Here is a 22,607-nt window from a genome sequence, read left to right as displayed (position 1 = left end):
GTTTTCGATGACGCCTGCCTGTCGGCCCGTACCAGCGTAGGTCGCTTCTGGCGTTTTATCATATTTTTTCTGCTTCCAGAAAGAAGCGGCCGGAGAAATGTGCGCAGTCTCGTTGAGCACCATTTTTCTCGCTCATCGGCAGTTCGCTACATCACGAACCCAAGGGGCGGAGGGCCCGCTCTCCTCGTTTCGATGGCCTCGCGTTCCTTACAAATTTTACTTGTGTGTTGTCTCTCTAGGACGGTCTGCAGCACATCAGAAAACATAGTCAGCCACGTGCACTGCGCCAACAAGCGGTAAATAATTTACAATTGATTTTTTCTCTGTCTTGCTGTTTCGCATTCAGCAGCAAAACGACAGCTGTGACGTACAAGACGCGTTAAGGTCATGTGAGGCATACAATAACTCCAGAATGGTTGCTGCTTTCTTCATTTTAATTCGCTTTAATCCTTACGCTAGCCTGCCCAAGAGTTGAATAAAAAAAAAACCGAACAAGCAACGATTATGCCGCTGTTTTTTTTTTGCTTGCTTTACGTGATCTAAACACGTCGTGTACGTCGCAGCCGTAGTTCGACTTTTGAAACTGAAGTCGAAACGACAGGAAAAAAATATAAATTATTCAGCTGCCGTAGGCGAATTCCACGTCGTGAACGCATCGCTGTGCACAAAGAAATAAGCATCCGAAAATTTCGTGCCTGTATGTCCTTGAAAGATATACCTAGGATAGCTTCATCCGGTTTTTGTTCTTAGTAGGCGATCTTCTTGTGGCTGTGCTGACGCTTGTACGGGTACAAGAAACGCAGTTATTGCTTGAAGAAATTTATGTAAAGATGGAATGCTTTTTTTCTTCCGCCACGCTGTTCAAGCCTGTGGCATTAAGACATAAAATGAAGCCATCGTCAGCATTAATGATCATGGCAACGTAACATAGCCTCAGAGATTCGTGTATAAAAGTCGCTCTTCACGTCATCACGTTTGCTTGTGGAAGCAGCCGTTGGCGGCGTTCATTTTTTGGACTTATTCTTTGAGAGGGCACAGCTTGGTCGTCTTCGGAACGCGCTAATATGGTGCTCCTCGGTGCCCTTATCCTGCCTCGCCAAAGCATGGGCGCTCCACCCGCCAGTATGCGCGGAAGTGCTTGTCGCCAACAGCTCTGAACCCAGCGGAAGGAAGGAAGGAAGGAAGGAAGGAAGGAAGGAAGGAAGGAAGGAAGGAAGGAAGGAAGGAAGGAAGGAAGGAAGCAAGGAAGCAAGGAAAGAAGGAAGGAAAACGTTTATTGAGCTCTAGAGAGTAGGTGAGGAATTTGGCCGAGTCAGATGGTGTCTTCCGTCTTCTTAGCAATGGTCGTCTGCCCCTAGTCCAGGGCTCCGCTGGATGCCGCTGCCAGCTGTGCTCGCCGGATCAGCTCAAGTTGGACGTCCTGACGGTCGCTAGAGAGCATTCCTTCCCATTGCTCCGCACTCGGGTTTGGTATTTTTGGTGCCATCTCTATTTTCTGGCGGGCCCACGTTATGTGATAAAGCGTGGGTGTTTCGTGGCACCATGGGCATTTGTCTGTGTATTGTGTGGGTTGTATTTTGTTGAGTGTATTTAGATTCGGGTATGAGCCCGTCTGTAGCAGCCTCCAGGCGACGGCGTCATCCCTGGAGAGAGATTTATGTGGTGGTGGGTACCGTTTCCTGCAGCCCTTGTAGTGGTTTAAGATTGCCGAGTAATCTCTAGGGACAGGTTCGGCTTCCTCGAGGTCGCTTGTGGGGGGAGCTAGGTAAAAAGTGTACCCTCGAGCTACCCTGTCGACCGCTTCGTTGCCTTCCACTCCCGCGTGTCCCGGCGTCCATACTATCGTATGTTTTATTGGTTCTTCTTCTTCTGTGCTTTGTTTGGGTCAGTCCCCAGAGCGGAGTATGCGGAGCGCTCTGTGACCTATTCTGCCTAACATGAAGTTTCGGCATGCCGTTTGAGAGTCGGTTAGTATTGTTTAGGATCGCTTAGTCCGGTAGCCCTCCGCTGCCGCTAGAGCGACGGCCACTTCTTCAGCCTCGACTACCGTGCAGTCCCGTAGCGACGCGCTGATGATTTCCCGCATGTCCGAGTTTATCACAGCCGCTACCGCGTTGGGGTTGTTTTGTCCCGTCCTTCTGGAGTATGTGGCTGCGTCCACATACACCGTTGTTGCCTGGGGGCTAGTGATTTTTGGATGTACTCGGCTCTCGCCTTTCTGCGTTCTTCGTGTAGGTTGGGGTCCATGTTCTTGGAGATGGGGTCACTCTAATTGTGCCCCGTAGGCCGTCCGAGATAGTCGCGGTTCGCTGGATTTCTTGTATTTGTTCGTTGCATCCCAACTTTTGCAGAAGCTCCCTGCCAGACGGAATCTGCTATAGTCTCTGCAACTGGGCGACGTGTTGTGCCTCTCTCAGTTCTTCAAGGTTGCTATGAAGTCCTAGTGCTAAAAGCTTCTCTGTGAATGTGCATTGTGGTAGATGGAGTGCTGTTTTGTATGTTTTGCGTATAATCGCTTCAATCTGTTGGATTTCGGTTTTGATTGGGTTGTAGTATGGGAGACTGTAGGTGACTCGGCTGACCACCAGGCTCCTGACCAGTTTTAGCGTGTCTTCTCCTCGCATGTTCGGGCGTTTATGGGAGACGCGCGTGATCATGCGGGCAACTTGTAGGGTAAAAGCTTTCAGTAGAGCAAGTGCATGTGTACACCGTTGGTTTGATTGTATGCACATGCCCAAGATTCTCATGAGTGTTTTCTCTGGTATGGGTTTTCCCTCTAGGTAGACGTTGAGCCTAAGCTCTTCGCTGTTCGGGACTGTTCGGTTTTCTTTCCCTCTCCAGACTCTGAGCAGTTCTGATTTTTCGGTGGAGCATGCTAGCCCTCTCGCTTTTACGTAGTTCTCTACGCAGGTCGCGGCCTCCTGTAGTCTTTCTTCCTTTTCTTTTAGTGAGCCCGTATTTGTCCAGATGGTGATGTCGTCGGCATACATGGCATGGTGTATTCCTTCGACTTCCTTAAGTTGTTTTGCAAGGCTGATCATTTCAACGTTAAAAAGCGTAGGTGAGATGACCGAGCCCTGGGGAGTTCCCTTGTTAGGGGTGTGGAACTTCTCCGAGCGGAGTTCTACCAGCCCTATCGTCGCTGTTCTATCTGAGAGGAAAGCTTTGACGTAACCGAAGACCCTCCTGCCGCAGTTCATGTCGTCCAGGCCTGTCAGGATGGCTTCGTGGCTTACGTTGTCAAAAGCTCCTTTGATACCCAGTGCCATTATTACGGCTTTCTTTTGTCTTGACGCACAGGGAGCAAGGCTGAGGGACAATGCACGGAGGCAGCTAAAAGAAGGCGGCCGACAAACAGTGTAGCGAAAGTGGCAAGGAGTGGCGGCGATGAGAGGAACGATGTTCGGTGCCCGCCATTGGAGTAAGCGCGGCTCTACTTATTCAAGGTGCCAAAACCTTGTCCGCAGTCAGCGAAGGCAGCTGTGGTGACACCGAAGACTACTCTCTCGCCAAAGTCAATGACCACCGACAGCATGGGCCTAAAGCTCACATTGGAAGTACGTGTGAGTACGTTTACGGTTTAATGAAGGATATGTTTGTTTGGTGAACAAACCAAGATCAAAAAAGCCTATTTTGAATTTTTCGTCTGGACACTCAAAACTGGTTAAGAATAGTGTTACTCTTTACTGCACTGTACTGTACTGCTGTACCGAGGAGGCCACCAGTTGGGGAGTTCCCCAGTAAACAGCTTTGCCTGCTGGCTACTCCTCGATGTGTTATTCTCCGCGGCCACAGCTGGGGTCCGAGCCAGAGGAACGGTCCTGTCTCAGACCGCACTACACACCCCCACAAGCTCTGCACAGTATGTGCAGCAAACAGGAACAGGCGCGCAGTATGTAGATGCCGCAGAATACCCACATGAACAAGCGTTCTCACTAGCGGCGGTGGACACACAAGAAAGACACTGATAGTCTCCGGCACTGCTAAAGTGAGGTCCTCAGGAACGATTGAAGAGAGAGAAAGAGAAACAGAGAATTTAGCCGGCGTCTTAAAATCGCTGGCGTGCTACTCTGCGCGGGGAAGAGAACCTGGGAGATAAATGCGGAAGGAGAGCGATGCGGGGGCGGTAAAATAAAACAAATAAAAAATGAAGATAAAATGCGGTCATTAAATGCGTACAAAGGTGCATCGGCGAGTAATTTTGTTACATATGCAATGATAAAGTGCACTGTCCGAAAAATGGGCTAACAAAGTTCACGACGGGAAGAAATTACGAGGATAACATGCGAGGTGAAATTAGAGCTTGTCGATATGTTAAATATCCTTTAAATATACAAACAAAAAGTTCACTGCATGTCTTTGTTGCCTAGGGCAGACTAAGGGACCTAAAACACTGTCCATTGTTAGAGGCACTGGGCAGTTCTTCTCCGTGCGTTGTTCATAGAGAGCACGCTCGTCAGCGTACGCAGCGCACTCAAGCAGGATATGTTCCACAGTTTCGATCGAGCCGCAGTTCTCACAAAGCGGAATGTTCATTTGACCAATGCGGTATCGCAAGCTGTTTGTAAATGCAGCGTTCAGGCCAAGCCGGTGACGAAGTGTTTCCCGAGGGGGACGAATTCTGGGTGGGAGTCTTGATCCGAGATATGGGTCGACTGAGTACAGAAATTGGTAGTGATGCTGTAGAGTCGATTTCTTCGGAAACAAATCTTTCAGCCGTTTGGAACGCCGTTAGCCGTTTGAGACGTTGGCCAAATCCTAGAGGCCCCTGTACTGTGCGATGTCGCTGCACGTTAAAGAAACCTAGGTGGTCGAAATTTCCGGAGCCCTTCACTAAGGCGCCCCTCATAGCCTGAGACACTTTGGGATGTTAAACCCCCATGAATCGAATAGCTGTAGATAGCTACAGGTTTCATGTTTTTCCGGGACACGTGCCTGCTTGCCAGTCAATTTAGTTGATGTTTTACCGAGCATCATTCTGTCTTCTAATGTTTCTGATCGTCCGTGTTTGTGTATTATAATGCATGAGGTGTATTTGGCTACTCGATTCCTACTTGTTTGTTTTCCCCGTGAGTTCCTGTTGTCAATGTGGAAGAAACGATTCTACAAGGATTTAATTTGTATGCTCTTCCCTCCGGCCATGTACCGCTCTCTGTATTTTGGTTTACCGGGACATGACGTACTCAAGAGAATAGGTAAAGTGTCCCTCTCGTCATGTACAAAACTATTTTTCTATGAGCTACACAAAGAAACATTACCCTTTAAAACACCGTTACAGAAAAAGAGTATTTTTGTGTTTACAGTAAATTGTCGCCATTGTGATGTTCCCGAAACAATTGAGCATTGCTTCATCAATTGCAAAGCTGCAATACTTTACTTTTCTGGGATATCATGCAACGGTCCTTAGAAAAGACTTAATTTCACCGCAATCTGTACGATATCTCACAGCACAGCCATGATTTGATGAACCCTTACGCATGTTCTTTTTAACTGGATGACACAGCCTTCGGAAAACACACAATATGAACCGACATTGTTAATCGTTTGTATGTGCAAAATATCACTTCAGTAGAATGATTGTACACCTAAAAGCATTGTACGCCCATCCTAGGTAGACGAGGAGCGTGATCTTAATAGCCGTTATGTTCAGGGTGTGAATATCATCTACTCCTTCCTCCCCCCCCCCCCCCCCCATCAGATCATATTCACACAAGCAATCATGTGGTCAGAGAAATGCGCAGAATATAATCAATCCCAATGTATAGTCTTCATTGGTTACGAAAAAGCTTTTGACTCAATGGAAACCTCAGCAGTCATACAGGCATTGCCGAAACGGCGTAGAAGAGGCTTATCTCAAAATACTTGAAGATATATATATAGCAACTGCACAGATACCATAGTCCTCCATAAATTTAGCAATCAAATTGCAATAAGAAAGGGCCTCAGGCAAGGAGACGCGATCTCGATATTCACAGCATGTTTACAGAAGGTATTCCGAGGCCTGAATTGGGAACAGTTGGGAATAAGAGTAAATGGAGAATACCTAAATAATCTGCGATTCGCTGATGACATTGCCTTGCTTTGCTAAGTAACTCAGGAGGCGGACTGAAAATCACGGTCAATAAGTTATACAGGCAGAGCAGAACGGTGGGACTAAAAATTAACATGCAGAAAACCAAAGTAATGTTCAACAGTCGAGCTAGGGAAAAGCAGTTAACAATTGCCAGCGAGGTGCTGGAAGTGGTAAGTGAATACGTCTACATAAGACAGGTAGTGAGAGCTGATCCGGATCAAGAGAGGGAAATAACTAGAAGTATAAGAATGGGGTGGAGCGAATATGGCATGTTCTCTCAGATCATGAATGGCTGTTTACCAGTATCCCACAAGAGAAAAGTATACAACAACTGTACCTTACCAGTACTCACCTACAGGGTGGAAACGTGGCGGCTAACGAAAAGGGTTCAGCTTAAGTTAAGGACAACGCAGCTAGCCATGGAAAGAAAAATGATAGGTGTAACGTTAAGAGACCGGAAGCGGGCAGAGTGGGTGAGGGAACAAACACGGGTTAATGACATCCTGGTCGAAATCAAGAGAAATAAATGGGCTTGGGCAGGGCATGTAGTGCGAAGGCAAGATAACTGCTGGTCCTTAAGGGTAACGGAGTGGATTCCAAGAGAAGACAAGCGTAGCAGGGAGCGGCAGAAGGTTAGGTGGGCGGACGAGATTAAGAACTCTGCGGAGATAGAGTGGCCGCAGCTGGCACAGGACAGGGTGAATTGGGGAGAGATGGAAGAGGCCTTTGCCCTGCAGTGGGTGTAGTCAGGCTAATGATGATGATGTTCAGAGTTAATGAAGCTACGTTAGAAATTTCTGCGGTGTCGTGATGAGTGACGAAATACTGATTGCTAATGCGCTTTTCCTTACCTCAGTATAAATAATTTCGTAGTCACTTTGAGGCCCGTTTACTTTTTGTGCAGCGGCGCTGTTAGTGACGTTTTAGCACCCCGGGTACAACGCGTCACGGTGATTTGTCTGATTTGAGTAACGTCACAAAGTAGGATTAGGCAGCGCGCCCAGCTGATCGCCCGGGATGTCAGTCACTGATTCGTGCGAACACAATGGCGTCACTCGTGCTTTGTCACAAAGCTTTCACTAGAGCTTACCCGTGACGCTAATGTGAGTGCATCGGCACAAACGCAGCAGACATCTTGCACCGTACCCACTGAGTTATGGCGCATTCCAATCGGCGATCCGAAGCGTCTACCTGGATCCGCAGAGGAGCAGAATAAGTCGAGTCACGGCTGATGATAGTCCGTCGAAGCATACCGTTCGCTTTCACGGAGCAAGAAAAGTTACTCCGGATCGCCGACTGGAAGGTACGCCTTACACTCGTACTGGCATCGGCGTTTCGGAGATGTCGCTGACATTTCCATTACGACAGTGGTAAACGTAGCTACAGTATACTGACGGTGCGCGGGTGTATTCGTCTTCGGGGGCTTCTGTCACAAAAAAAAAAAAATCCTCTGCCGCTCGGATGCTGCACAGCAGCTTGACTTGATGGTGAACCTGGCGACGCGCCCACGACCGGCCCCGGGCAAGACGCGCCGCCTGTAGAGACGTGCGCTTTGAGAGCCGACGCTGGTAACTGCGTCATTGCCGGTTGGACGCGCCTTTTGAGCTTTTGGCAGCCAATGTCGCTTCTTTCGACCTCCCGGCCGCCGTTACGTTTCGACGACGGTGTTCAACTGGGAGGGCAACGGTTCTCTAGGGAGAGAGGGGGTTCTCAGGAAAGGACGGGGCCCAAAAGGGGGGCCTCCAACGCTGGGGAGGAGTTTTCAGCCTCCTTCTCCTTGGCGGTTTCGCTTGGCGCACGTGTACCACTTGTATATATTCCTTTGTCTCCATCGAGAACAATCGTTTCAGTCCCTTTCCGCGGTCGGAACAGGAGTCAGGCGTCTCGTATATTACGGGGAGCCAGCGCCCACGTGGTGCTCTCAGACCTGTTTACTGCTGGGAGGCCCATCCCAAATCATGGGGGCGAATCCCCAAAGCAGCTCTCCTCAAAGCAACTGTTAACATCCGCCGTCAGCCTTGTCGACATTAATCAGATGGCGCTTTCGAAAGACGAGCTCTTGTGACCTGTTCTTGCGTCGGCCGTGAATTGTACGATGCGTCATTTCACGAATCGGCACTGCGCGGGCCCGCTTGTTTCGATGTGCCATTTCCGGAAGACTCGGTGCTTACTGAACAGCTGTTTCCCTCGCGAAACAGTGCTTTCACGCTGCCGTCATATAATCAGAGTAAGTCGTTGAGGCTCTGGTCTCTAGCGTGTATTGCTACACCACTCATCGAAAAGACGAGCCTTGGACTGAAGACTTTTATCGGACCCGACGTCGAGAGACGTAATCTACAAATGTTCGCCGTCACAGGGAAAAGCTCTTCACTTGCCGATTTTTGCAGAACGCTTAATGCTTCGCGCTGTATAAAGTAGTGTGGACAAAAAAAATTCCAAAACTTCGTACTCCTTTGGGTGAACACGTCAGAGCAAGCCACAGCAATACCTGCACCTCATGTTTGTCCTTCTTTCTTTGCTGTAGTAGAATTTTCTGGCGGGCTAGTTGGTACATTCCAATCTTTCTTTGCTTGAACAACAAGTAGCGCAAGGCAGAAAGCACAACAGAGGAAAGAGAAACGAGTGAAAACGAAACTGTCGCTGTCACACCTTTCGTGCTCGGAGCACGTTTTATTGGTCTTATTCCCGAGCCATCGCTTATTTACCCGCTATTCAACGCACGATGGCCCGCCTGTGGGAAAACAAGCAAAAAAATATTGCACAAGAAAGCCGCGCGGGGCATCTCAACGGTGAAATGAAAGCAGAAGCGAAGCGCAGAAACAAGTGCAACCTTGTTCCAGCACTTGTGTCTACATTTCTCGTTGCTCCCACCATTTTTCGCATTCAGCGCTGTCGACCGACGCAAACCGTCATCGTGGCGAACGCGCGCACGTTGTTTCCAGACAGGGGGCTCCACAACAGCAGTGACAACGCGCAGGAAATTGAATTTGGCGCCGGCGACAGATGTTCTGCCCTTGGAGCTGCGCCCGCGGACGGAGATGCGAGGCAGCAGCGGCGTAGCCTGTGCTTTGGTCCATGCTGCAGCCCAACTGTTGCAGCTCGTCGCCGTGCGGCCATGCCCCGAGAGTATAGTAGGATACATCAGTTAGGATTGGGTAATACAGAACGCGAATTCACGTTAAAAGCAAACGACACATTGCTCAGATTGGTCGCATGAAGTACACAATCTTCGTTCAAGATTAATGCAACAAAAACTAAAACAGTACTTTTCAGACCGAAAAAAAACTTAGATTCTTCACCTAACCTTGCGTATTGTCCCCTTCTTTCTGTCTGTGTCTGCTTGTGCGCTGTTTTTTCACCAAGAGGCCCTGTCCCCTTCTTTCTGTCTGTGTCTGCTTGTGCGCTGTTTTTTTCACCAAGATGCAAAACCAACTAGCCCATTCAGCTGCTTTACTGACATTGAAACAGCTTCTTGGGTTAAAGTGCCTGGGTGTGCTATTGCAGAGTAATTTTTCGTGGGACCTACATATCGATAATCGTGTTAAACTCGCCAGAAGCACAGGCATGTTATGCAAGGTTCATTTCTTAATACCACTTAGTGTTAGGCTTTTCATCTATAATGACTGTTTTATCAAACCTTTCATACTGTCACCTGGTGTGAGGCACGACAACATGGTCAAACACTGACAGGTTGCAGAAAATACGAAAAAAAAACTCGTCCATGTTATTACTAATGCCCCACTTCAGGCTCATTCTCAACCTCTTTTCACATCACTGAAAATAACAGCACTCAATGACCTCTATAATCTGCTGTTGAAGAAACGCTATGAAAGAAAACGGAAAAATCATAACACATTCTTTGATGCCCTAGCTAACTTACAGCCCAAGCTAATCACTACTCAACATGTAACAATCACATCTGGTACGTTCCATTTTTTCGCACGAATTACGACCGTCAAATGCATCGGTATATTATTCCAAACCTGCTTAATTCGCACTAGGAGTCTTCAGCGCCTGATTACGCAGTGTAGCGTGCTGTACACGTTCTCCAAATTTTTTGCTATTTTTTGTACTTATTTTGCTTTTCATTTCTTGTGTTCATGGATTCTTTTCATGTTTTGTTCACCGTTATAATTTTTTTACCATCCTGACCTGTTATGACTTACAAGGGAATCTGTAGCTATGTGCAATAGTGCTTTTGTTGTTCACGCTCCGTCCGTGCACTGCTTCTGCCGCTTTATCAGTATGTAGGGGTGCAATCCTCTGTCAGGCCAGTCATGGAGGCTTTTTGGGTGCACTCCTTACATCTCCGATGTTGAAGTAAAGGTATTTGTATCAATGACATACATCGAGTCCTGTCTTGCTCCGCTAGCAAATCGCAGCAGTAAACGAAATCAGCATCCTAACACGACAGCGCGCAGTGTGTTCAGACGGCGGAGCGCCCCACGCACTGCTTTGAAGACGGGAGCGTAGACAGGTCCCGGATGTATGCGGCGGCGCTGATGTCGCACTGGCTCTGCAGACGCGTTCTCCGTGTTTTGCGGCCGGTTGCAGCGCGCTCGCTGACCCTAAAGGCGTGGGTTCGGTCCCGGCCGTGGCAGTCTAATTTCGATAAAGGCGAAATTTTAGAGGCCCGTGTACTCTTCAGATGTCAGTGCATGTTTAAGAGCCAAATGGTTGAAGTTATTCCTGAGCCCTCCACTACGGCGTACCTCATAGCCTGAGTGGCTTTGGGAAGTTAGACCCCATAAACCAACCAACAAATGAACTGTGCTAATGTAGTCATTGCGGGGCGATGAGCGGCACTGGCGAGACCGTGTCTCCCTGCCTGACGCCATTCGTTATTGGAATTTTATTGCTGATTTTATGGAACACTATGGTAGCTGTGCACCCGCTGTAGTTATCTTCCAATATTTTTACATGAGGCTCTTCCACACCCTGATTCCGCAATGTCTGCATGAGTGCTAATGTTTCGACTAATTTAGATGCTTTTTCGTAATGTATAAAGACCATATATCGAATTTGGTTATACTCTGCGCATTTCTCTCTCACCTGATTGAGTGTGAATATGGTCTATTGTCGAGTACCCTTTACGAAAGTCTGCCTGGTCATTCGGCTGATTGAAGCCTATGGTTGTCCCGACTCTATGGCGATTATCTTAGTAAATACCTTGTCGGCAACGGACAGTAAGCTGATAGGCCTGTAATTTTTCTATTCTTTAACGTCTCCTGTCTTGTGGATTAAGATGGTTTTAGCGTTCTTCCAAGCTTCTGGGACGCTTGAGGCAATAAGGAATTGCGCATATAGGGTGGCTACTATTTCTGGCACAATATCCCCTCCATCCTTCAACATATCCGCTGTTACCTGATCCTCAGCTTCCTCTTCCCCTCTTTGCTATGCTCCCAAGGCTTTCTTGTCTTCCTCTTTCGTTACTGGCGGCGTATCCCATTGCTGTGGGTTACTTTATAGATTTGTGAAGAACTCTTCGGCTGCTTTACTATCTTATCTATATTGCTAATGACATTGCCTTCTTTGTCTCTTAACGCACACATCTGATTTTTATCTTTGTCTAGTTTCCTCTTCACGGTTTTTAGGCTACCTGCGTTCTTCAGAGTATGCTCCATTCTCTTCGTATTAAAGTTCTTTATGTCGTCCACCTTGCGCTTACTGATAAACTTCGATAACTCTGCCAGTTTTATTCCGTCTGTTGGGTCTGATGCTTTCATGCTTTCACGTTTCTTAATCAGATCTTTGGTCTCTTGATAGAGCTTGCCGGTATCCTTTCGAGGCAACCTATACCGCCTACTTCTGCGCATTTGGTGGGGATAGCTGTGGGGTTATCGTTCATTAATAATCATTCATTATCTTCATAGTTGTTTATTGCCGTCATATTGTCAGTAGCCGCCGCGGTGGCTGAATGGTTATGGCGCTCGGCTGCTGGCCCGAAAGACGCGGGCTCGATCCCGGCCACGGCGGTCGAATTTCGATGGAAGCGAAATTCTAAAGGCCCGTGTACTGTGCAATGTCAGTGCACGCGAAAGAACCCCAGGTGGTCGAAATTTCCGGAGTCCTTCACTATGGCGTCTCTCACAGTCTGAGTCGCTTTGGCACGTTAAACCCTCCCTTCATTTCCGTCTTTCTCTCTCTCTCACACACACACACCTCTACAGGAGGAGAATGGGGAGGGAGAGAGGGAGCGGGAAGGCGTAGAGGAGGATCGCTGAGGCTTATGAGAACGAACTTGTGCTCGGTATAGTACTTGGGCACGGCTCAGTTCGTCTTCGATAAGACGGGCATATTGAAAGATTTACATGAGCCCTTTTATATCACTTGAGATGGTCAATGAGGCCTTTATTTTAAATTACGCGGGTTGGTCACATGGGTGGTAGTCGATGAAGGTGGCGATGTGCAATCTAATGCAGGGCGTTGGAATGCGTTGCTGTTCAGCACGAGGCATGATCGGCTGCGGCGACAGCTTAGCGATCTCATGTAGTGGTCAGCGAAGCTGTTCTGTTCGCGGCGCCGCGGTTTTGAAACCCAGTTGCGGCAATATTTATTTCTGCATGTTGGCCAATTGGTCACCCTCGTTCAGTATCGTTTATTTTCCGCCATTTCCAGCGTCACTTGACTAAATTCAGAGTCTTCACCGCACACCCGCATTTTCCAGGCTATAGCGGTTTCGCACACTAAAACACTGACTTAGCTGTGGAGCTTCGCCGGCAGGATCGCTTAGTCCTAGGGCAGTGTTCTTGCTACGGCACCGGTAATCGCCTTGTTTTTGCACTGTTCGATCTTTTGCAGACAACCAGCCGAGACCAGAGCAACACTGCTATCCCTGCGCTCCGTTTTCTTTTTGCTGTCTTCACTGCTTCCTCGCATCGTTCCGCCGCGGCGAGAAAGCGGTCCCGCTGTTTACTCGACCTCATTGGCGCTCCCTCTCTGGCCTTCCCTTCGCTGCCCGTATCTTCCGGTTGGCGAGAGCGAGGAGAAGCGGCAGCGCTCCCCAAATCATTTTCCTTGGCAGCCTGTCGATGAGTTACTAAGCCACGCTGTGTTTGTTGTTTCCCTGGCGTCCCCAGTGCGTTTGCCGAGCTCGTTAGCCGAGTTTGCGGCCGAGCCACGGAGAAAGGGGAGAGGGCGAAACGGGGACGTGCGCTTTATTGCCTCGCCCACGCTGCCTCCGCAGTGGCCCCGCTTTTATCCGCCTCCCGTCGCAGGGGGCGAATAGGGAGAAACAAAAGGAAACGTGGGAATCCCTCCTTATACGGCGCCCGTAAACGACGTGATGGCCTCGAATTCGGCGAGGATCCAAACTGGGAGCTTGCGTCTCTCGTCTGGAGCCTCCGGTTCCCTACTCATATTTTATCCCGCGCCTTACGGGATTATTAGATCGCGCGCGCTTTTATGGCATTGCCATTTTGCGCAGCTGTGCGCGTGGAAAACAATGGGAGCGGATAGGGGCAATGGTCGGCAATTGCCCTTCGCCTCCGGGGAGCACTTCGGGATGCGAGAGCGTGCTTGCTTTTCGTTGCTGCTGCTGTCAGGCTTCCATAATTCGGCCACAAAAGATACAGAAACGCGCATCCGAGCGAAAAAAGAAAGAAGGAACATCGCTAGTGCTAGCCGCTGTCGGCCTCGGCTGACGTTCAGGTTTCGGTGCCTCTGGCGCTTGCCGGGTGCGAATGGAAAAAAAAAAGTGATTTATTTATTTCGGAACTCACATCGCCCGGAGGCATTAGAGTGAGGGGGAAGGGTAACAAGGGTAACGTATAGCACAGATTTAAAACGGGCGAACTCTTGCCACACGACAGTGAAATACTCGCTATGCACAAAATACTCATAATCATAACGATGAACATCCCAGAGAGAACAAAAAAAAATGCCTGGCGATTAAGCATTGCTAAGCACGAAATATTGTTCCAGAGCTCAGTTTTTTTGCAGGACGACACCACCGCCACGTACCTGAAAGCGCAGTTGAGTGGTCCACTGACCCAGGAAGCCAGTTATGCGCGTTCTCAACTTTTTCATCGTCAGTGCCAGTTTGCCCTCTGGCGGCCTATGCTCCAGAGCCCCGCTTCTGCAGCAGTGTTGTCAACAGAAACCCGTATCGCTTTATTGCCGTGTTTTGCTACAACATTGTCCACGCGCGCGGATGCAACGCAAATCTGTCTGTCACTATGGCCACATAGCTCAAAGCGCGAATATTAGTTTGGTAGCAGTATTATTTCATGAAAAAAAACGATGTACAATTCACAGCGTGAGAACGTGTTTCAGTCTAACTCGAGGCGTGTTCGGCTGCGGCAATGACCCACTGCTCTCGTGCAGTGGCCAGCGGAGCTTATCTGTTCGCGCCACCGCGGGTTCGAATCCCAGTCGCGGATATTTATTTGACTACACTTTGCACAAACCCACAAAAATCCCAAGATTTTGCTCGTGTGTTTAACCATCGGTATACTGCTTTTGCACCAATACCGAGAGCCACAGTAAACACTTAACTCAACTTTGAATGGAATGTTCCTCATAAAGTTATTGTTTGCATCACGGCGAACAAAAATTCGGAGACAGTTTGGTCACTCAACTAACTGATCGGCAGAATCACAGACCTGAATAAGAGCTGCTTTACCTCGTTTGCTGTATTCCTTTTTTTAGTTGGGCTCTAATGGCTCCGGCATATGTTACCTGTGTGTGTAAATGCTGCCGCTGTATATGTTACTTGTGTTCACCGGATGTACTGTATTTTTCCTTCTTTAATTTTTAATATTGTTAAATGTGCGATGACACAATGTAATGATATAACGGTGTTTGATGATGCCTCCTCTTATAAAAATGTTCGACTATATATAGCCTAAAGTCTATAACAGCCGTAATTTTCCTTCATCTATAGACTAACGTCCTTAAGCACCTTAACTTCCTTGTCTATAGACGTTTTATAGACTAAATTCTATAAACGCTTCAATTTTTCTTGTCTATAGACGGTCTATAGGCTATCTAAAAACTGAAAACTATGACCGCCTTTTCTTTTGTCTGCAGACGGCCTATAGACTATCTATACACTAAAATCTTTAGTAGCCTTAATTTTTCTTGGTCTGTAGACGGTCTATAAACTATCTCTAAACGAAAGTCTATAACAGCCTTAATTTCTTTTTGTCTGTAGGCTATCTATAGACTAAGGAAGTCTGTAACAGCTAATCTCATTTTGTCTATGGACAATCGATAGACGGTCTATAGACCAAAGTCTATAATAATCTCAATTTCTTTTTGTATAGACAATCTATAGACTGCGTTCCGACTAACTATAACAATCTTAATTTCATTTTGCGCTGCATGCCGAGGTTGCGCAACTTTGCAGCAGGTGAGCGCAACTATCGCTGGAGTCCTCCACCTCCTTCGCTGTTTCGGGATTTGAAAAAAATATTGGGTGAGGACAATGCAACGCCCTCCCTTATGTTGTTTTTAGAAGCCTTCAACAGCACATTTTCGTTATACCGGGGCGTATATTGTAAACACGAATCGCTCGAGACAATTAAAGGAATCGCTCGAGAGAATTCCATTACATACTTCGCTGTCCAACGCGCTTAACTCAGAAACGTTTCATCAGCGATTCCATATTTCTGTTTAAAACTTCCTGAAAATAAAGGAGGGAAAATGGGCCCATCTCTTAGAAACACCGTTCAAAGATTCTCAAAGAGCATGGTCCTCTGCGCGATTAATATCCGCTACTAATACCTTTGCAGTTTGCATTCACGTGAGAAAGTGCTGCGGCGCAACGGTCACAAAGCCAGTATTTTTTATTTCCTCCCCATCTACCTGCTTCTTCGGAGCCGATGGCGCGCTGATGTCGCCCATACCAGTTTTCTAAAGGCGAACGCGCGCAAAAAATACTTTATGCTGTGCAACTTTTTAATTACCGTTAGAAAAGTGTGTCACATACTATTCATTGCGAAACGCGACGCGTATGGACAAAAGCAGTAAGGTTTTTCGTTTTGTTTACGCGAAAACAATGCGGTTTTTAAAGCGCGAGTGAAAACTTTAAGTCTATAAATCAATTGCCCTCTGTGCACTTGGATACCGGATCAAGCTACACACGTCAAGAGTGCGAATGGTGAAATGGGATTCTATTTCACGTTTTACCTATTTTACCGCGAGACGGCGGACAATCATTCGAGCTGCAAACAACTGTGTGCGCGGATGTGTCTTTTTCTCCGGTGAAGTCGACGTGTACTGTCGTGGATTATCTTTTAAACGAAATCCAACTTAACCCTCCACTCACGGTAAGTCTACACGAGTATGTTTTATAAATTTGATCTCCTAAACCACTCTAAGCAGAACTGTATGCGCAGAACAGATTATCTGTGCATCGACAAACTTCCTATATAAGCGGCGTTATGAGCAGCGGAAACCATCTAGCTCTCGACTAAAGCCGCTTATGTCTTTGCCGCTATGTTGTTCTACAACGGGCGGAAAGGCAATCGGTGCGATAATTGCATTGCCTGCAGCATCACCGTTTGAAAAAGTGTTAGTCACAAATTTTCAAGCCAAGTAATCTCTTACATATAACGCGCTACGTGCAACTCTGTACTCGTCGCAGAAGTGGCCGTCGGGCCGTCGTCCACTTCACTGCATAGCTCATCGCTGTCGAGGGTGTGAGTGTGAAAGCATTAATTGTAGCCGCTCGTTTCGCTTTCTTTTTTAATGCGGATAAGGCAGAGAAAATCCCATATATTCAGGCTGTCACCTCGTCGGGCGGGAACGTTTCACTCGACCGCCGGTTCGCCCAAGGCTGATCGCGGGACAGTCGGCCTTCACACTGCAAGTGCGACACGAGGCCGTTGGTCGTTCTGGCGCAGTCGGCGGCCGAGTGGGACAGACGTCAACGGACTACCGACCATCGGCGTCGAATCTACAGATAACTACGTCACTGTTATGACTGGCGCAGTAACATGTTCATGTTGGTAAACAACGCGAAGACGGCAGGCACAAGAACACTACGATCGCCTCCCTGCCTATCTGTTCGTCCCGTCTTCGCGCTGTTACCAGTGTGATCGTGAAGGAATAAGCCAAGCGTCAAACAGCCATTTCGGGACTCCTTTAATTTCCGGCCAATTTTTATTGCTAGGACGGCGCCACCAGTGACCATTTTGTGTACTGACATATTTTTGTTACGTGGCTCTATCTTCGGACTCAGTCGCAGAAAATCTTGTCTACATGAGTACACAAAGTATTGTATTCAAGGCGGAAAGTGATGAACAAGCTGAGTAAGCGCCTTCTGGGGAAGTGTGGTTTATGGTTTATGGGGGTTTAACGTCCCAAAGCGACTCAGGCTATGAGTGACGCCGTAGTGAAGGGCTGCGGAAATTTCGACCACCTGGGGTTCTTCAACGTGCACTGACATCGCACAGTACATGGGCCTCTAGAATTTCGCCTCCATCGAGATTCGACCGCCGCGGCCGGGATCGAGCCCGCGTCTTTCGGGCCAGCAGCCGAGCGCCATAACCACTCAGCCACCGCGGCGGCTCTTCTGGGGACGTGTAAAATACTGGATGCACTCCCCGCGAAGACGACTGACTGACATCTAATTCATGCTTTTATTCTTTCTTTGTTTTTTATTCGATGAAGGCGAAACGCAAAACGGCGCCCGTGTGCTGTTCGCCGTCAGCGCACTTTAAAGATCCCCAAGTGGTCGAAATTACTGCGGAACACCCTAGTTCGGCCCCTGTTTTTCTCTTTCTTCATTCGCTCCCACCTTCCTCCATTCCGTCTCTGCGCGGTTGAGGTGTCCACCGAGAAATGAGCCATTTCCTTCTCTGAGAAACCGCTAAAATTGGTTCCGTGTTCTTTTCTCGCAGACTGCCAGTTCGGCAACCTGACGTACGAGCTGGAGGAGCGGTGGCGTCCCGACCTCGGCCCTCCGTTCGGCGTGCTCTACTGCGTTCGCTGCGAGTGCACCCCTGTGAGTATGCACACGCACAGATCATATATCCTCACCGTGCCTGTAGCAATCACCCAAAGTCACCTTCATGAACCTTTGCAACCGTAACTGAAGGTCTGTAACTCGGTTACTCCAATCATTATGCGTTAAAGGACAGCTGTTCCCTTTGGTCACGTTGTGGCAAGCTGTCATTTTGAGGACACTGTGAGGCGAGCGGTAGAGGCCGGAAAGCGTAGCGCATTAATGGTAGTGCTTGCGAACTGTGCAGCTTTTCTTATTTCGCCTGCCCAATACTGTCTAATCTCGCCAACTATCCCGCTTGATGGAGCTTCATCTCTAAAAGAAATAAGGGGATAGCGAAGAGAAGCTGCCCAAGAGATAGCCAGTGCACCCCAGTGCATCCATGGGCCGGTAGCGTTCTGCATGAAGCTGTATACTCACTGCGCAGCATGGCAATTGTGAAGTAGGAGCAAAGTTTGGGAATCCGGTACTAAGCGAAGGTGCCTAAAATGCACTGTTTGCGACTGAGCTGTCCGTGCATGGCCTAAAATTGTGGAGTGCGACAAAAAAGAACAGCACTAGCACCCCCATTCATATGATGCCGTATCAGAAAAGTAAATCGGCAAGCAAAGTGAATACCGCACTACTTTCATACATAAGTACTTACACGGAGCGCATGACTTCCATCCCCGGAGAAGGAAGCATTTTTCATCAACGGCGAAGACTGTGCCAAAACCGGATATCCGTGTTCTTTGCAGAGAAGCGGTGTCCTTTGCTGCCGTATGGCTGCGCTAATTAGTAATCACCCCTGAGAACGCCCGGCCCTTTTTGTGTTGTGCGAGTTCTTCCTCCGAAACATTCCCGGAAACTCCTATCGTAGCACCACCCCGATGCGCATTCCTTTATACGACCTCCTTGCGCAGAACATAGAACGTCCACTTAGGCCCTGGTCAGAAAAACCGCACATGATGATAAGCCTGGTGCGGACGAAGGAATGCTGTCACGTGGTTTAGAGGGATGCTGTTGCACGAAATGGCTTATGGATGCAACCTTGATGCGTTGCTTTGCGTTATTCGGTAATTACGTGGGCGGCCTTGCGGTCTGTACGGTATGCCAAAGCTCGCGTTCGTGACGACGCCCATGTCATCTTGACGCATGTTGCTCGTGGACCTGAACTGCTCTAATAGTGAGAAAAATCGGGCATATCAAACGTTTTTATGTCTAGAATTCCGGTCATCAACTTGGCCCTCTTAACGAAACTACTTAATCAACATGCTTGTATACTTACATAATAGAGCCGCTTGCTTCATTACGCGCCACTGCAGCACCCATTCCAGCGTAACGCAGATCAAGCTTACCACTCCTTTTGAGCCAATGCATATCCGCCGTTGTATCCTTATTTTATGCGCATACCACTGCAACGCCAAGTCATTTCCCTTAGCTATCGAAGCGCCTACACTCATTTCACGCCGACTACATAATCAGTACAGCTGCACACGGTATGTCTCAAAGCTTAACATGGACTATGAGGGGTGGAGTAGTGGACAGCTGCGGATTCATTTCGATCGACTGGGGTCCTTTGACGTGTAATCGCACAGTACGTGAGAGTTTTTGCATTTTGCCCCCCATATGAATCCGGCTACTGTTGCCGGGATTTGACCTCGCGACCTTGGGCTCAAAGTCCTAACGTCAAAACCACTAACCCACCACGGCGGGTCGTTAGGATCTGGGCGCGCTAATAGTGAGCGAAGCTGTGCAACTTCCTCTCCATGCCAGCGGGGAACACTGCTGGACGTAGTGTGCTTGAAACTGGAAGGCCTTCTGCCCCCACGACGCCGGGATTGAAACCGGGTTCTTCGACTCTGCACCCGATTCCTGAGCCGTAGAACCTGGGTTCAGTTCCAGCCGCGGTGTTTAGATGGCGGCAAAACGCAAAAGGTCCCGTGTGTTGTGCGATGTCAATGAACGTTAAAGAGCCACAGCTGGTCTAAGTCAATCCGAAGCGATACACGGGCAAAGGGGGACGCCGTAGTGGAGCGCTCCACTACGGCGTCCCCCTTTGCCCGTGAATAGCTTCTGGACGTTAAACCCCGCACTCAGTAAGTGCACCGTTCAGCACGGCACAGGTTAAGCCGGCACGTCGCTGCGGATCCCGGAAAGTCCCCGACCCCGCGACGCGTACGCCAGAGTTTCGCCCTTCCTGTTGCGGGGAGACAGTGTTCGTTCAGGAGAAAGCCCGCGGAATCGCCGAAGGAGTAGGGCGAAACAAGAAGCGCCGATCTCTCGGAGCCCGGAATGTATCCGGGGTATTTCACGCCGTTTGCCGGGCGTCGAGAAAGGGAGGCCTCGTCTTGTTGTTTGTTTGGGAAGATAGGCGAAAGTGGAGAAGCAGTAGACGCGCCGGGTTCAAGCTTTGCTCCCTGTCAGGGAGGGACGTGATTTGATTTTCAAATGAAGACCGCCGGCCTGCGCGTCGAGGGCCGACAGGACCGCCGGCCGTCCGCTTATCCGCTCCGTCTGCATCCAGCCCCACGCACTGCGCTCGAGCTCGTCACCCTGAGCAGCGCGCCTCGGTGCACCTCGCAGAGCTGAGACCCTGCGGTGGAAAGAGTTACACTCCGCACCGTTCTCTTTTTGTTTGGTGTTGGTGGTTCCTTGTGGACATTCATTCATCGGGCTCACCCCGTGATGCGGCCTCTCTACTGTGCGTTCACTTTCCATTTCCTGTTTCTTTACTTAGCTCTCACCTTCTCTGCGTCCTCCTGTAATTCTAACCTTTATACCTACCTTTCTCGCTCCTTATGCTTTCTTTCCTCAGAAATTTTACACTTGATCATTGCTCTGCTTTCTGCACTCTGACATCGATTTCTGCCTTTCCAGCATTCTGCGCTTAGTCTAGCCGTTGCCATAATCATACCATTCCAATAAACAGTCGCGCATGGAGCACGGTTCGGGGGCCAGGCTGTTTTGACGCATTAGAGAGCGAAAATTCGAGGGTGCGTAATCCTTTTGGAAGGGAATGTGTTTGCGCGTATATAGGCTGCAAACCTTTTCATTTCCGTTGGGCAAAGCGACGGAAGAGTTATAAGGTCGAAGCACGGTCCATATTACTCTGCCCGCGACTGTGCTCCGCTGTTCCGCCTTTTTCTGTTTTGATTGCTTTCATCGAACATTGCCTTATTTTCCCATTCGTGTTTTAAAGCGAAAGCTTTACTACTCCAGCAAGCAAGCCATTTCGGCTCGTCGCGCCGTATGCTGTATGTCATATGCGTGGACCACGAACGACCTTGAGCTGCCGTTGCCTAGCAACACCGCAGCTGCGCTCCAACAGATGGCGCCGCCGTCGACGCCGTTGCCGTCGCCGCTTGCTCCACCAGATGTGCTCCGCTGGGGTTATAGGAAGAGAAGGTGTGGCCTCGCGGAGTTATACATATATATGCGCTTCCCCTCAGTGTATTGTAGTCGTTATGGAGAGCGCGAAAGAGACGCAACAACGACAGAACAAAGTGAGCAAGAGACAACGCGCTCAAGAGACGCCAGAAGAACGCGCCGCGTGACTCGAGAAGCGTCGTAACGAAGATGCGGCTAGAGGAAGTCATGCCACGTCCCGGAGTGACTCTTCAACTGCGGAAGAGACCGGCTTGAGTTCTCGAGAGCGTCGGAATTAGACGCTGCGTAGACGACGTGCCGAGGAAACGAAGCTCTCGCAATTCAAATGGGGTTAACCAGAGCTAAACCACAGCCAATTTTTGTTTACTAGATTGCTCTGATTACTTAGTGTGCCCGTTATACGCCTTCATAGTGTGCCCGCTATACGCCTTCAGCTCGACCCAATGCCCCGTTCTTCTTAATTACGTTTCTAGTACATTGGACTCTTTTTTTAGTAGTATTTAAGCTTGAGAACCGTGCGGTTCTGTGAGCGCCTGTGCTGTGTTATGTGATTGCTTTTGTCTCCATTTTTCTCCCCCTGCTAAAATATGAAGGATTATTGTGTAAGGACAGTATGGCGAGAAGGGAGGAATGCGTAACCGGTTGGTGGTTACCACGGGAACATTGAAAGGAGGATGGAGAGTATAGGCACCCTGCACCCGCCAGGCGCCTCCGCCATCCACTAAGGTCCCTCTATAATTTTTAAGGTAGAGACAACTGCCGCGCGCGTCACCTAGAAAGGTCTTGCGTAGCAAATGACGCCCACGCTAAACCATGGGCCGCTGTATTCATAAGCGGGAAACCTATCTTCACATGCGAGGGAACCAAACGTTGCAGTACATTAGTCCTTTAAAAAGCGAAAAAAAAAAAGAGACCGAGGTATAAAAAACATGTCTGTCCTTTAACCTCAAAGTCGTGCTGAAAGAAAAACACGAGAGAGGATGAATGCTCCGTAGCCTGCATTCCGTATGTTTCGGTCTTGTTTGTTTGTGCTTTTCAAAATAAGTTATACTTTTATGACTAAAATTAGCTTCAAAGAATTTCAACAAAAACGAAGAATATTGATTTCGTATCATTTTAGACAAGAGTCGAAGTCTCTGACGGTGGGCAACACAGTCGCAGCCGTAGACGACTCGAGACGAGTTTGTTTTGTGTTTCACGCTATCCGCCGTGGAA

General features: G+C 48.7%; 1 protein-coding gene across 2 annotated transcripts in view; it reads left to right on the top strand.

The window, feature by feature from the left end:
- The window catches only part of LOC144120427 (dorsal-ventral patterning protein Sog-like), a 287,843-nt gene that overhangs the window by 41,580 nt on the left and 223,656 nt on the right, over positions 1-22,607 (top strand). For both annotated transcript variants that reach the window (XM_077652796.1, XM_077652797.1), the window contains exon 2: positions 17,920-18,023. In XM_077652796.1, the coding sequence (XP_077508922.1) occupies positions 17,920-18,023 (104 nt within the window). The remainder of the gene's footprint in view (positions 1-17,919; positions 18,024-22,607) is intronic.

Source organism: Amblyomma americanum, chromosome 2, assembly GCF_052857255.1.
Source record: "Amblyomma americanum isolate KBUSLIRL-KWMA chromosome 2, ASM5285725v1, whole genome shotgun sequence".
In the NCBI taxonomy this organism is placed as follows: Eukaryota; Metazoa; Arthropoda; class Arachnida; order Ixodida; family Ixodidae; genus Amblyomma; species Amblyomma americanum.
The sequence above is the reverse complement of the archived record's forward strand: the minus strand, read 5'-3'. Positions and strand labels throughout refer to the sequence as shown.